The sequence below is a fragment of the Aspergillus undulatus genome (assembly GCF_047715775.1).
Source record: "Aspergillus undulatus strain CBS 261.88 unplaced genomic scaffold BDV17scaffold_16, whole genome shotgun sequence".
NCBI lineage: Eukaryota > Fungi > Ascomycota > Eurotiomycetes > Eurotiales > Aspergillaceae > Aspergillus > Aspergillus undulatus.
In genome coordinates, this window is record NW_027396620.1 from 34,764 (window position 1) to 49,328 (window position 14,565).

The 14,565-nt window shown below is 50.5% G+C and overlaps 7 protein-coding genes across 7 annotated transcripts; 4 read left to right on the forward strand and 3 right to left on the reverse strand.

The window, feature by feature from the left end:
* Nucleotides 1-1,050: 1,050 nt before the first annotated feature.
* BDV17DRAFT_46930 (glycerol-3-phosphate dehydrogenase GUT2) lies at nt 1,051-3,550 on the forward strand. Its single transcript, XM_073764580.1, has 4 exons — nt 1,051-1,599; nt 1,668-1,927; nt 1,990-3,318; nt 3,377-3,550. The coding sequence occupies exons 1-4, from the start codon at nt 1,160-1,162 to the stop codon at nt 3,439-3,441; spliced, it is 2,094 nt and encodes a 697-aa protein (XP_073616862.1). The 5' UTR covers nt 1,051-1,159; the 3' UTR covers nt 3,442-3,550.
* Nucleotides 3,551-4,602: 1,052 nt separating this feature from the next.
* Nucleotides 4,603-5,139, reverse strand: BDV17DRAFT_46953 (uncharacterized protein). Its single transcript, XM_073764582.1, has one exon. The coding sequence runs from the start codon at nt 4,996-4,998 to the stop codon at nt 4,693-4,695; it is 306 nt and encodes a 101-aa protein (XP_073616863.1). The 5' UTR covers nt 4,999-5,139; the 3' UTR covers nt 4,603-4,692.
* A 2,134-nt stretch (nt 5,140-7,273) lies between these two features.
* On the forward strand, nt 7,274-9,448 carry BDV17DRAFT_47015 (putative Golgi matrix protein). The gene is made up of 7 exons (XM_073764583.1): nt 7,274-7,441; nt 7,524-7,627; nt 7,682-8,068; nt 8,119-8,545; nt 8,601-8,880; nt 8,952-9,058; nt 9,109-9,448. The coding sequence occupies exons 1-7, from the start codon at nt 7,432-7,434 to the stop codon at nt 9,333-9,335; spliced, it is 1,542 nt and encodes a 513-aa protein (XP_073616864.1). The 5' UTR covers nt 7,274-7,431; the 3' UTR covers nt 9,336-9,448.
* Nucleotides 9,449-9,645: 197 nt separating this feature from the next.
* Nucleotides 9,646-10,464, forward strand: BDV17DRAFT_290019 (guanylate kinase; the record flags this gene model as incomplete). The annotated part of the gene is made up of 4 exons (XM_073761804.1): nt 9,646-9,661; nt 9,745-9,855; nt 9,915-10,117; nt 10,192-10,464. The coding sequence occupies 4 exons, from the start codon at nt 9,646-9,648 to the stop codon at nt 10,462-10,464; spliced, it is 603 nt and encodes a 200-aa protein (XP_073616865.1).
* Nucleotides 10,465-10,589: 125 nt separating this feature from the next.
* On the reverse strand, nt 10,590-12,417 carry aspD (septin aspD). Its single transcript, XM_073764585.1, has 7 exons — nt 12,374-12,417; nt 12,161-12,308; nt 11,974-12,102; nt 11,840-11,921; nt 11,649-11,786; nt 11,373-11,586; nt 10,590-11,319 (listed from the first exon to the last, which is right to left on the reverse strand). The coding sequence occupies exons 2-7, from the start codon at nt 12,288-12,290 to the stop codon at nt 10,981-10,983; spliced, it is 1,032 nt and encodes a 343-aa protein (XP_073616866.1). The 5' UTR covers nt 12,291-12,308; nt 12,374-12,417; the 3' UTR covers nt 10,590-10,980.
* Nucleotides 12,418-12,522: 105 nt separating this feature from the next.
* BDV17DRAFT_47153 (bL32 family ribosomal protein) lies at nt 12,523-13,337 on the forward strand. The gene is made up of 2 exons (XM_073764587.1): nt 12,523-13,049; nt 13,110-13,337. The coding sequence occupies exons 1-2, from the start codon at nt 12,635-12,637 to the stop codon at nt 13,145-13,147; spliced, it is 453 nt and encodes a 150-aa protein (XP_073616867.1). The 5' UTR covers nt 12,523-12,634; the 3' UTR covers nt 13,148-13,337.
* Nucleotides 13,292-14,457, reverse strand: BDV17DRAFT_47150 (kinetochore Spc25 family protein). The gene is made up of 2 exons (XM_073764586.1): nt 14,137-14,457; nt 13,292-14,071 (listed from the first exon to the last, which is right to left on the reverse strand). Exons 1-2 carry the CDS (start codon nt 14,366-14,368, stop codon nt 13,527-13,529), a joined length of 777 nt encoding a protein of 258 aa, XP_073616868.1. The 5' UTR covers nt 14,369-14,457; the 3' UTR covers nt 13,292-13,526.
* Nucleotides 14,458-14,565: the final 108 nt, after the last annotated feature.

The following is a 14,565-nucleotide window of genomic DNA, read 5'->3' on the forward strand; positions in this document are numbered from 1 at the left end:
GGAGAGCATCACGTTTGGGGAAGCCTTGCGGAGCAATGGAGGTGCGTCACGGACGACACCGATCGCCTGAAAAGGCTGGTTGGTAGACAGTCGAATTGCCGGTTAGCCTGGCCTGGAGTGAGGATTGTCGGTTGTCCCAAGAATGCCGAGCTGTGTCCTCTCTGCGCCCGAGGATATGCAGAGAGACCTCCGATAAATACGGAGTCACCTACGCCGGTTGTCTGGTTCAGTACGTAGTTCAACCGTTCAAGCCTGGCAGCAAGGTGCCTGATAATTACTCCGTGGATAGATTATAACATCATAGCTTGCTATCATAGCTTCCAAGATTATAGTCGGTGGGTCGCTCCCAGTAAACAAGTTGGAGATCATCAGGCCAGTGCCGCCAGTCTCGAGTCTCGACCCCCCAAACGCTGAACCTCTCTCGACAGACCTGCCTGTTTGGAAGGGAGCTTGATCACGGGGTGACCTGTCTTTTCTCAAGGGATTGCGCCTGGTTCGCGATGTCTCTGGGAGTCGGAATCTGGACTCTGAGCCAAAAATCCTTTGCAGGTCACATGGACGCTGGACCGGGTGTCTGCTGCCGACCGCGTGATTGGTGGGACGCGCGGGCTTTACGCCGTGAGCCCGTCATCGCTCCACTGCAATTGTGCTCCAATTGCCGCGCTGGCTGGATCTTGCTGGAACTTGGCAGGCTGAAAGGGTCAACCGGACTGTCTTCAAACGTCATGACGCAGTATAAGAGAATGGAAGGTTTCCCGGTCTCTTCCACGATGACAGCCTCCCTCTTACCTCCTCATATGCCCTGCGCATCTTCTTCTCACCCTACCTCTCCCCTTGTTTTCATCACATCAACCTAATTCCTCCCCTTGTCTCCTCGCCCTTCTTCTGGCGCATCTGCCCAAGATAGCTTCCTTCCCGCCAGGTATGGACAACCCGAGCGTATCATTAACGCAATATCTTATCCGCCAATTGCCCGTCGATTGCGATTCTGACCGCTGCTCTCCAGATATCTCAAAAAGGACACCCCGCGGGATATCACCTAGCGCACAAACTCTCTCAATTGCGCATTCGCTCTCGCCGCCTTAGCGACAGAGCAACGTCAGCAGCGGCTAAATACGGCTAATTCGCGGCCCATTGGTTTCGCACATATACTTGCACAATGGCTTCTCGCAATTCTCGCAGGATTATGCGCCCTCTTCTCTACACCTCCGCAGCGGCTACCGTTGGCGCAGGAGCTCTCTACTTCTCGTATCGTCCCCGCAACATTCCTGGTCTCGAAGCGCCTGCTGTACCACCGCCGGGCTACCAGGAGGGTAAGCTTGTGCCCCCAAGCTTCCCAAAAATCAAGTCACGCTTGGAACAAATTCAAGAGCTCAAGCGCAGCTCTTCCGGTGAAGATGCGGATGTATATGATCTTCTCGTAATTGGTGGAGGCGCCACAGGGTCAGGTATCGCACTTGACGCCGCGACGCGTGGATTGAAAGTAGCTGTGGTCGAAAGAGATGACTTCAGTTCTGGAACGAGTAGTAAGAGCACCAAACTTGTTCATGGCGGTGTACGTTACTTGGAGAAGGCCGTCTGGGAGTTGGACTACAACCAGTTAGTTCACCTAATCTTATGCCACTGCGAAATGTCGCCTGAGCTGACGTACTCGACTTTACCATCAGGTACAAGCTTGTGAAAGAAGCTCTAAGGGAGCGGAAATACTTCCTGAATACCGCTCCTCACCTTTCTAGTTGGCTTCCAATCATGGTGCCCGTACAGAAATGGTGGCAGGTCCCTTACTTCTGGGCTGGTACCAAGGCTTATGATTGGCTAGCTGGTTCGGAGGGTATCGAGAGTTCCTACTTCTTGCCGAAGAGTAAGGCTATCGAGGCCTTCCCCATGCTCAGAAAGGATAACGTTCTCGGTGCCATGGTTTACTACGGTATTTGCCCTCCGTCCTTCAGAATTCAAAGTTGAATTATGGTTAACGAATTCTTGATATAGATGGTGCCCACAACGACTCCCGAATGAACGTTTCGCTCGCAATGACGGCTGCGCTGTACGGTAGTACTGTGGTCAACCACATGGAGGTTACCGGTCTCTCAAAGGATGCGTCAGGCAGGCTCAACGGTGCTCTGCTCAGAGATACTATTCCTGGGAAAGATGGTAAAGAGACGGAAGAGATTCCCATCAGGGCAAGGGGTATTATCAATGCCACCGGTCCATTCACGGATTCTATCAGAAAAATGGATGATTCCGACGTGAAGGAGATCGTGGCGCCCAGCTCTGGTGTGCACGTAATCCTTCCTGGCTACTACAGCCCTTCAAACATGGGTCTTATTGACCCGTCGACGTCCGATGGCCGTGTCATCTTCTTCCTTCCCTGGCATGGCAACACGATCGCCGGTACCACGGATGCGCCTACGGAGATCACCCGCCAGCCTCAACCTTCTGAAAAGGATATTAATTGGATTCTCAAGGAAATCAGAGGATACCTGGCACCCGATATCAACGTTGATCGGTCTGACGTGCTTGCTGCTTGGTCCGGAATTAGACCCCTTGTTCGTGATCCTAATGTCAAGAGCTCGCAAGCTCTTGTCCGCAACCATCTCATCTCCGTCTCTTCCTCGGGTTTGTTGACTTGCGCCGGAGGCAAGTGGACTACATACCGCCAGATGGCCGAAGAGGCTGTCGATGAAGCGGTCAAGGTATTCAAACTCAAGCCCCGTGAGATTAATGATGCTCCGGATATCAGTGGTGTTGGTGGACGCGGCTTGGTTGCCGACCACGCTTCACTGGATGGTTCATGCCAGACTCACCAGGTCCGTCTGATTGGAGCTCATGGGTGGTCCAAGACCCTCTTCATCAACCTGATCCAGCACTACGGTCTTGAAACCGATGTCGCTAGACATCTGACAACTTCGTACGGAGACCGCGCTTGGCAAGTGGCCGCTTTGTCCGCCCCAACAGAGACTCGCTTTCCTGTACGCGGTGTGCGCATTTCAGCCCTTTACCCCTTCATTGACGGTGAAATCCGTTTTGCCGTTCGCCACGAATACGCACAGACCGCAGTCGACGTCATTGCCCGGAGGACCCGTTTGGCCTTCCTAAACGCCCAGGCTGCCCTCGAAGCGCTCCCTACAGTGATCGACCTTATGGGCGAGGAACTGAACTGGGACAAGAACAGGAAGGAAGTCGAGTGGAAGGAGAGTGTGCAGTTCTTGTCATCAATGGGCTTGGCTCCTGACCTCCTCAACGTGTCGAGGGATCAGGTGGAGGGTGGCAAGGTCAAGCAATTGCTTGCCAGCGAGAGAGGTGCATTTACCAGAACTGGTGGGTACAACCTGGTGGTTCCTGAAACACCAGGATCTCGATACTAATACGTTCACAGAACCCCCTGCAGACGTCCTTACTCACAACCCGGTAATGGATAGCGAGGCCGGAGCCAACAAATAGATGCCGAACACTCAATTAATCTGTGATAAATAATAGACACTGTACTTTATTTGGACATGTACGTTGGAACGCGCAGCTCAGCAGTACCAGGCCTTGATGGTCATGGTTTTCCTTTGTTCAATTTCTTTTTCTAGAAGTTTTAGTTTTAGAAAAAGCTCGGTCTAGCATTCAATACACTATTATTTCGATTCTTGACACATCAGACGGAGCTCAATCGGTCAACAGAGAGACAAGCGTCCCATCCAAACTCCAGGGTAGACTGCAGCGAATTTCTGAGGCGTTCCATGGAAATTCGAGATCGAATTAACGGGTCTGACTAAGCCTCGGCCGAGGTCCCGACAATTGGTATGACGTCTTAAGCTCACATAAGGCCCACGTCGACAGGTGTCAGATGATCTTGACATTGCGACCCGTCAAAGTGCTGACCTACCTTGATACTCCAGCCTTCCGGGATACGTACGAGAATCACCTGCCAAGGCGCGCAGGTATTATTTATCTTTGTTTGGTACCCGCGCTATCGGTTCCATCTTTCGCAGACACGATTTGAAGAGTCAATCAATATGTCTTGGAAGTGTTCTGGCACGTTTACCTGGATTTTCGTCCCTTCGAACAGATCATACCACGCCCAGGTCATTTGCATGTGGTATTTGAGGAAGGTGTCGAATGCGCCATAATCGAATAGTTATTACGTAGAATTTAAGAACGGACCAGGGGCAGATGCATGCACATTTGGCTGCCACCAAAGTGGTATTATAGAGTCTGCATAGTGGTAGAGGATGCTTTTCATAGAAACAGAGAGGAAGATGAGAAGAAAGAGATGGGGAAAAAAAGAAAAGAAAAAAAGAAAAGAAAAAAAGAAAAAGAAAAGAAAGACCCGAAACTCCACCCTATACATTATGGATCCGCTACTTTGTTCGAGACATCCAAGAATCTGACCAACTTCGAGGAGAGGACTAGAAACCTCAAAGTGCAGGTTGCGAGTATGAGTGTTTCGCGATATGCTTCACAGCAAATTGGTTGGAGAGACTACCAGAGTCTGTCCGATACCGACGATATTACCCACACATTTTAACAACTGATCAAGCGTTCATGTGTGAGCTGCTCGTCGTAGGTCCATCGCCTCTAAAGACTCGGCGCTTCGGGCGCAATTATAAAGACCGAGGATGAACCGGCCACCCAGCCAGACAATAACCGCAATGTAGGAAAGTGTTGCTAGACATTCGATATGGCGATGAACCGTGGTAGTTCGTACTATGACTTGCCCGAGCCCGAAGGTTTCTCTGAATAGTTGTCCCAAAATCGAGCTACCGCTTTCCGGACGGTATCCTTGTTTTTCGCGATCTTCTCGTAGTGTTGACGGTAATAGTTGAAGAGTGCGAATTCATGTCGGTTGAGCAAGTAGGTCGGATTCCCTTCAACTTTCTTCCATAATGCGTCGCGCGCTGAGGCTAGAAGTTCGCCGTCACGACCCTCAAGAGCGGCCTTGTCGCCGTTCCTGGCAGCGTTCAACGCCCTCATATAACCGGGCTCGTCATCGGATGACGCTGGGTTAGCCATTTAAGCTAGGGTATAGTAGGTCTGCGATAATCGGACAGTGCTATCGCTGGCTTGATAATCACGGTAACTGAAGGTAGTTGGCGGGGAAAGAAGCAACTCAAGGTTCCTGCAGTAAGAAAAGGGATCTCTAGGAAGAGAGAAGAAAAGAAGAAAGAAAGAGGAGGACTAATCGATGGGAAATGCCGGTGGACATGGTTCTTTGCAGGTCCCGGACCTTGCCAAATTAATGCATTGAAGGTGGAGCAGGGGTGGTGTGGCCAAATCGTGGATCGAGTCCTTTCGTTACAGGAACACAGCGGCCTGAGAAAGAAAGAACAAACGAAAATGATTTTGCTGGAACTCAGGCAGCTTCGTGGGAATTTTCTTCCTGCGTCCTGCTCGAAGATGAGTCCGCCGACAATTCATCGCTAAACCAGGCAAAATAATGCAGGTGAGGCTGCCACACGAGAGTGTTTGTGGGCAGGCGGGAATACCGACATCTGAGCCGTTACTATTTTGCCCAGAATGGAAAATTCTCGGGAAATAACAGGAGCAAGCGCAGCGTCCTGTTCCTCCCTCCAGAACCTGAGCCGCTGTGAATGGCCATGTGGCAGGTGGGGTTGTGTACGGGCTCACCCGCTGTAGCAGCGCCTCGTAAGGTCCTTAATAAGGCCAAATATCATCCTTGGCGTAACGGTTTTGGGAGTGTTTGAGCTTTTGGGTTAGACTAGGGTTGGCCCAGTGTGGTTCCGGCGGTCTTGGGGTGAAACTGGAGCATGTCGCGAGCCGCTTTGAGACGGGCTAGCTCACAAATAATGCTTACTGTTGTCCGACCGACTGTCTTGTGATTATCGGCTGCCATCATGGATCATGCTTGCGCATGCCCAGAAACCCATGATGGGAGCTCGACACACCCTCGAAGCTGGGTTGCAGCACTAGTGTTTGGTCGTTGCAAGCACGGCAGAGTCAGAATATTCTGTTTGGCAGGTGCCGGGCGGCCGAAGGATGCCAAAAGGATCAGGAATAACGTCTAGACAAAGTATAAGAAGCCCCAGGCAAAGTGTAATTTGCTCGGCTGGCAAAGTCTGCAGAAAATGACTGGAGCAGACGACGCGGACAAACTCCCTTATCCATCTGCAAGTGGAGCAACAGGGGAAGCTGTTCCGTCTCCATCGAATGATGACTCGCATATCTTTGAGCCTATCATTGCCCGCCCAGCTGTGTCCAGACTCCGGAGCTTGCGAATATCCCGTTGGTTTCAGGCGAATGTGGTGTATCAGCCTGCCCTAACACCGATTTATGCATAATTAGTCGTCGTGCATGAAGCATCTCGAGAGTTTCAGCGTGCCGGGATCAACCCTGTTCGGCGAGGTCAAGGTTGGCTCTAAGGTCATCCGTGATGCTTGTCGCAGCTGCCAAAGTGCGCCGTTATGCCGAAAGTACCCTCTGGGCGCTACTAGTATCTATCTAACTAAACCAATGCAGGTTCTTATCCGCTGCGATGGTATTGGTTGCTATTTACAGGGTACATCAGTACAGATTGAACTAGTTCCCTGACAATGTCTGTGTTATCCGGCGCTCGGTGCCGTCTGTGATGTCGCAGTGCCCCTTCAGCTGCCATGAGCCCTAGATAGGACGGTTCATGTGCGGGCCGTGTGCCTTTGGCTATATGCTCGGAGGCCGGGCCCCGATGAGCCAGGATAGACTGGAGCGTAGATAGTATCGTAGGACCGTCACTGGACGCCTCTCCAGAGTCCTCCAGCACCCCCGACTTGTAATGTCAAAGCGAGACAACCGATAAGCCGGACACCTAACCAAGTAAAGCGTGGAATGCCACTGTTCTTGCTCAAAGCGCGCGAGGCTTGAGGTTACTGGATGAAGAGATGGAGTCTAATTGGAGGCCTCGGTTCTCTTGAAGCTATCTTGCTTCGTTGATTTCTCGCCCTGCGCTTGTCAGCATGCCGTCATTTCTAGTCATTTATCACCCAATATAGCCCCATGCCTTCTGTAGCTGGCGCTTGTAGAAGGTGATCAATATTCCCCCGTCCTCGATTCTCTGAAGATTTACCTATATTCAATCGAGCACGTGCTGCAAAAAGCCATTCAAAGCAGCAACAACCATGGTAGGAACTAAGCTTCCCCAACAGTTGATCCGACGGCTCGTCATGCCATGATGGCCGACAGCCTGTCCTAGCTTTTCAAAGCAAAAGGGGAGAGAAAGACATATATACCCAAATATATATCAATATCAATAGCTGTCAATGGTTGTCGGGGCTTGCGAGGCCTTGACGGAAGCCTGGTACAGTCAGCGAGCGGAAGCGCTGGGCAGCAGCGCGAGCCTCGAATCGCGCTAGTGATGTTGACTGTTATGGCCGCCAACCCATTGCATTTGGTCAACAGCCCTACTCCTGTTCACTCCAGAAAGTTCTCCGCTACTGCGCGAAATTATTAAAAATGCCTGACGGTATGTCATAAAATCAGTCTTTTTTTGTTTATTCTGCCTTTTACTGCAGCAATATTCCATCTAACTAGCGTCCCCTGACCAGGCGGCAAATCCAAGAACAAGAAGAAGAACAAGGCACACGCCGAAGCCGAAGTTGCCGACATAATTACCTCGACAAATGACGTGAAGGACCCTGTGAAATCGAATGTAACCAAGCACCCGAGGAACTCACATCTCATTGAGGCTAAGGTTGAATGATAGGACGTACAGCCGGACGCAACCGAAGACCACAAGCCGGAGGGGAGCGGAAACCGAAAGGACTCAGATGCAAACTCAAACGATGACGGACACACAGAAATTGACACCGATGGTTCAAGATCCAAATCGCCGATCCTAGAAGCTCTTCGATCCAAGGACCGCTTCGAGGTCCTCGTGAGAGACCGAGATTCGCTGCGGGCAGAAGTTACAGATATGCGCAAGTCATTGGAAGAAATCCAGTCCAAACATCATACGGATATGGAGGCCCTACAGAGCAAATTGGAGGACGCAGAGAGTAAAAAGGAGCACGCAGAGTCCCAATATCGTGGCTTACTTGAACGAGTGAACACTATCAAAGCCCAGCTCGGTGAACGCCTAAAAGAAGATGCTGTATGTGTGCTTGGAGATATCCCTGGCAGCTTTGCATTAACACCTTCCAGGAAGAGATCGCTCAAGCCAGGTTGAAGATCGAAGACTTGGAGCAACAGAAATCAAGCACAAAAGAAGAGTATGAGTCCAAAGTCTCGACGTTGTCGGAGGATAATCGGCGGCTGGAGAAAGAGCTTTCTGAACTACGAGAACGAACAAATTTGTCTCAGCAGAATTGGTTAAGGGAGAAAGACGACCTCTTGGAGCAAGAGTCGTATCTTCAGTCCGAGTTCGAACAAGCAAAGGAGGCCATGCATAATTGGGAAGTACTAGCCATGGAGGAGCGCTCGATAAGAGAGAATTTAGGAGAGAAGATAATAGATCTAGAAGAGCAGCTGTCGACCGTGAAAGATGCATATGCGAAAACCTCTGCCGAGCGTGACTCCCAAGCAGCTACAGTGGACGGGTTGCAACGAGCTCTACAGGAGATCCAGGCTGGTAAGTTCCCATTGAATGCAACGGAGCCGCTTCGTTACCGGCTAATCGTCAGCAGCGCGCAAACAGGAGCTTCGCGAGATTGTCGAGAGCTCCGATTCCCAGCTTGAGGAACTGAAGCAGGCACTCAGTGTTGCTAATTCGAAGAAGTTGGAAGCCACAAATTCCCTACAGAGTATTGAAACGGAGCTGGAGAGAGTTCGGCCTTTCGAGAAAGAGGTTCGAGAGAAGAACCTTCTGATCGGCAAGCTAAGGCATGAAGCTGTCACTTTGAATGACCATTTAACGAAGGCCCTACGATTCCTCAAGAAGGGGAAACCGGAAGATAATGTTGATCGGTGAGCCAGACACCCTTCCAGCCTGGCTCAGTATCGTCTTTTTACTAGTCTTACTGACGATGCGCCAACAGACATATTGTCACGAACCATTTATTGCACTTCCTTGCACTTGACCGGTCAGATCCGAAGAAATTTCAGATCCTACAACTAATCGCCGCCCTCCTGGGGTGGTCTGATGGTGAGGCTTTATTAAAAGCTTGGAAGGATTTGGACACTGACATCCTCCAGAGCAGCGTGAGCAGGCCGGACTGGCTCGTCCAGGAGCCTCGGGGACCTCTGGTAAGCTTCGGGTGCCCGGCTCGCCTATGCATCGCACGCCTAGCACTCCTACCCTTGCAACCGAGTTCATGGATAATGGGGCGACGAGCAAGGAGTCGCTAGCAGAACTTTGGTCGAACTTTCTTGAGCAAGAGTCACAGGCCTCTTCCCAGGACAATAGCCAATTGGCGAAGTGATGTTGGAAATATAAACCGCCTTCCGCAGCTCGCCACCCTGAGGAAATACAGTGTACGGATGTTTGATAGGCTCTACCTTCTCATCAGCTGTTCATTAAGGACGGGTGCTCACTCCATACCGTACCCATTCGCATTCGGCTAGTTGAGTCCTCACCGCCTTGAAGCCGAGGCGTAGAAAACACATCGTGATCAGTTTCAAGTTTACCCCTCTAAACGGCACTGGTTTATGCATACCTTTTCGAGATTTCGTGGAATCTTGTCGCTATCTGCCAAGCGCCCGGCATTCCTACCCCGCTTTGTAGTCTCTACCATGGCCACCAGTGCAGGTATGAACCCCTGAGGCTCAAAACCGAGTCCGCGCGCCTTCTTATTGACATACAAATATAATGACAATGGACAAACAATCTAGTACAAAAGTTTCGTCCTGTAGTAGTGTCAGGACCCTCCGGGACCGGCAAATCAACACTACTCACGAGGCTTTTCGCAGAAGTCCCCGATACGTTCGGCTTTTCTATTTCTCGTTCGTGACCATTACCCCCAGAGGCCAAGCAAGAACAAGCGCGCCTGACACATTACTAGACACAACTAGAGCCCCTCGTCCCGGCGAGCGGCATGGTACCGAATACTACTTCACAACAAAGGAAGACTTCCTCGAACTCGTCAGCAAAAACGGCTTCATTGAGCATGCGCAGTTTGGCGGAAACTACTACGGCACAAGCGTACAAGCCGTAAAGGACATCGCCGCGAAGGAGAGGATCTGCATCCTGGATATTGAAATGGAGGTAGGTCAGACCGGCTTCTTCGCGCGGCGACATTTAATGGACAGCGCTAACGGATGCCTTTCGAAAACAATCAGGGCGTGAAACAGGTGAAGAAGACCGATCTGAATGCGCGCTTCGTGTTCCTTGCGCCGCCATCTGTAGAAGAGCTCGAAAGGAGACTGCGAGGCCGTGGCACCGAAACTGAGGACAGCCTGCAAAAGCGGTTGACTCAAGCGAGGAACGAGCTGGAGTTCTCGAGACAGCCTGGTGCGCACGATAAGATTATTGTCAACGATGACCTCGAAACTGCCTATAAAGAGTTGAAGGACTATATCGTTGATGGTGGGAAGTTTGGATCCGAGGCATAAACGATTACGGCGTTAGAATTTTTGCAAAGCGTTTGAATATGTGGCTTGCCCTTATTACAATACCTAGTCAGGTCTGAATCACGTGCACTGACTACAGTGGAAAGAGAGCGATAGAGAATATATCTAGAAATATATTTCCCTCAAACCTGAGAATCAAGGAAATTAAGTACATGAAACGACGAGATTCGACGTTGGCGCTCTCATGCCAGTTCTCTTTTCAGTGTGCGCAAAACGAGTTCGTAGGAAAACAAGGTAAGCCCAGTCATTCCCCCTACCATTGGGGGAGAGGATAACAATAAATGTACGGAAAAAGCCTGGAGTTAAAATGGGATATCTGTAAGAGCATGCTGGTATGGTAAGGAAGTGGATGGTGATTCGGATTCCGGTGGGAGAGAATAGAACGAAGCGAATTTCGGGGAGGGCTGTCTTCGGGCTCGTCCGCTACTCGAGTGCAGCTGATACCAAAAGACGGGGCTTGACAAATGGAGGGTTTATTCATCATCATTGCCCGCCCAATTAGTAGCCGTTCATCGCCACCCGCTGTGAGTTCCGGCTTAATTCCCTGTCAGCCGAAGGGCTAATCGGCCGGCTACCACCAGTGTGGCCACCTGCAGCGCTGCTTTCCTTCAGAGCCAGAAGCTGCTTGGCACGGAAGGTCTCATAATGGATCTGGCTTGTCGTTTCGATGAGGTCCTGAAGGTGGGTACGCGTAAGGAAATTCCGCAGAGAAACGAACTCGCAGTGACTCTCATCCTCGACATTGATAACACCCCAGCGGTTCTGGCGTCCACGGACGGGCTGACCGTTGACAACGATAGTCCTCTCGCTTCCAACAACTGCGAAAGGAATGATATCCTAGCCGATCGTTAGGTGAGAAACGCACTAGAGGACATCACTGGATACCATACCTTGATGCGAGCGTTCACAGCACGTTCCTCATCGTCGAGTTCATCATTGTCGTAGGGATACATCTTGAGGTTGTGGAAGGCAAACTCCTCCTTGATCCGTTCCTTGAAGGCCTGGCGTTCCTCGAGGGTAAGCGAATCGGCTTTGGCGATCACAGGTACGACATTGACAACGTCGGAGAGCTTCTTAAGGACAACGATATCGATGGGCTTTAGACTATATGAGCGAACATCAGTTTCATGTCCTTTGCGCATATCGATTGGTCTTAGAGAACTCACGCATGGCCGGAGGGCTGAATGAAGAACAGACAGCAGTGGATGCGGGTATCTTGAATGTAGCGGTCACGCTGGGCTGTAAGTTCTTTGCGAAGGTATGCGGAGTGCTGGTCCTTGATGTATTTCACAATTGGGTCCCAGCTAGCGATGGATTAGCTCATATCGGATTAAGCGCGAGGATTGTACTTCAGTACCATCTGTCGTTGTTGACTTGGTCACCGTAGCCAGGAGTGTCGACGATGTTAAGCCTAAGGCGGACGCCGTTTTCCTCGATGACTATGAGGGCGTTAGAGGATCGGATGGATGACGGCACGGAGCTTCCACCTACTATGGGAAACAGTCTGGATCTCTGTGGTCGAGCGTACTGGTTCGTTAGGGGTCAAACGACCCTTCGAATCGATCAGGTGGGAAGCGAAAATGGTGTTGATCAAAGTAGATTTTCCGAGACCAGTCTGGCCTTTATTGTTCGGTTAGCAGCATGCACATCTGGCCATATTGACGCGAGCTATACTCACCAACACACATAACATTGAATTGGAAGCCACGCTTCAGCAGCTTTTTCTCAATCTGAGACGTGATGCTGTCAAAGCCGACATGACTCCTGGGGAAGACCGCAGTAGATGGGGGGGAGCTCGCAGTGGCCATGGTGGGTGTAAAGGGGTTCTGAAGACACGATTATCAGAGCGAATGGGGCACTCAATGGCAAGATTTCGACGGAGAAGATGAACGAGAGAAATTGGCGCTGAGACTCACAGTGAGAACTGAGTCTTCCAGGAGGGAGGTCGGTCTTTACCCCAACAACAGGAGCCAGTCTGGTATCGGTCGAGAGGGAGCAGTCATGATAGCCCGACCCCCTTTAATTGTTGTCTCGACTCAGGGGCGCTCTAGTCCCGTTTGGGGTTAGCGCCTCTCCAGATCCAAACCCAGCAAACCGCAATAATGTCGTCGACCGGGAAAAGCTTCAGTTTGCGAATTTCTGGTATCAGTTGATGCACGCCGCTTCCGCACCATCGCAACCTACGATTTGTTCCCCTCAGACACCCGTCGTCGTTCCACGGTCAATTGACTCAACGAAGCCTACTAAGATGGCTCTACGATTGCTTCCGTCCGGCATGTTCCCACTCCTACCTCGAGCCTTCTCAACGTCCGGTTTTTCATCTCAACCATCGATATCTCTATCCACTATTCTCCGACCGGCTGCTTTTGCTCTAAATGTGCCTGCTATCCTGGCGGACATATGGGAATCCGTTCTCCGAGCCGTTCCGAAGAAGAAAACGTCACACATGAAGAAGCGCCATAGGCAGATGGCTGGCAAGGCCTTGAAGGACGTCAAAAACCTCAACACTTGCCCCGCGTGTGGACAAATCAAGCGTTCCCATGTTCTATGTCAAAATTGTGTGGAAAGTATGTGAAACCTCATTTATTCTAGGTTGCGAACGCTCTCTAACCGCGTTTTCTGGACAGACATTAAGAAACAATGGGGAAAGGCTCAATTGGCATGAAAAAAGTACCTCTTGACACATGGAAAGATTACCGGAATTGAGAACATGACCAGGATATATTTGTATAGATATCATTTGTGCGCACTGCATGGCTTTTCGGCGTTTCGGTTTAGCAATAAGAAATCTGTGTACTATGTTCGATTCAAAGGACGCTCAAAAGAGATCATATCAATCGTGCATTCTCTTCTGTTGGTCTAATGGTAACTGAAATACTTTCATGTATACCTGAAGACAGTTTGGGTGACAACTCTTGCACTAGCAAAGGGTTTTTGGGAATGAAATCCACTGCATTGGCCTAGTATGTCTCGGCAGATCACAAAGATTAGATTCATTGCAGGATAATAAATATCGTTATATTCATGACCTGGTCGGCTAGCAACTATTTTAAAGCCTCGACGAACAGCCTGCGCATTCTTTTCAGAAAAGCGCCAAAGTCGCGATCTTCGTTCAGTATGTCTAGCTCCCGGTCCAGAGAATCCCTATCAAGTTTGGGCCGACAGTGAAATACTTCATAGTCACGACTGGACGTTCCAAGTTCAAACCATGCTTCAGCTTCCCAATCCTTTTCCAACAAATGGCTATAGACAAACTTCAGTCGGTCTTCCCTTCCCGCCCCCTCAATTCGTAGGCACAGGTAATCTTGCCAGAACTCAAGCTCCGGAACATTCAGACGCGCTTGTGCGTCAAGGTAGCGTGAGTGACTTTTCTGTGCTTCCAATTTCTGGTTGATAGCTTTTTGCGTTTCCTCAATTTGCTGCCGAAGCCGATCGCGTTTTGTAAGACGGGAGTCGCGTTCTAATGTGACAGACGAAACGGCCGCGTGCATCTCAGCGGCCTCGGCGGCTTCTTTCTGGAGGGACTGCTCGTGGGTTTGTGATCTGAGATTGAGTATCTCTATGTCGCGTTGCCTCATCCGCTCATCCTCTATAAACGACTGAGTGTCAAAGCTAAATTCTCGCAATCTGCTGATAATCTGTGGGAGATCCTACCTTGTAGTTCCGCTAAGCCAATCTTGAACTGGTTTCTCTCTTCGAGGACTTGTTTCCTGCCGCGCTCGATAAAAGCGTCAAACTGAGCAGTAAATTGCGCCATGCGACTGCGCAGATCTTCGAATCCGAAGTTGATGCTAGGAAGCGAGTCGGCCATTGATGGAGCTGTTGCGGAGGCCAGAGGCGGTCGCATACCGCTCGTCGAGAGGGAAGGATCAAATGAGGAGGACATGTTATATAGCGCTTTTATGGTGAGTTCAGGCTAGGATAAGTGGTTGCGCAATACTGTCGCGTCGCAAGGAGAAGCAGCAGAGGTGATGATGATACGAGAAGTGTGTTGTGTTGTTGCCGCGCGACCAAAGCTTGGCATTCCGCCGTGATCGACAATTCTACGGCAAGCGGCAGAAAAAGTTACTCTGTTGGCATCCC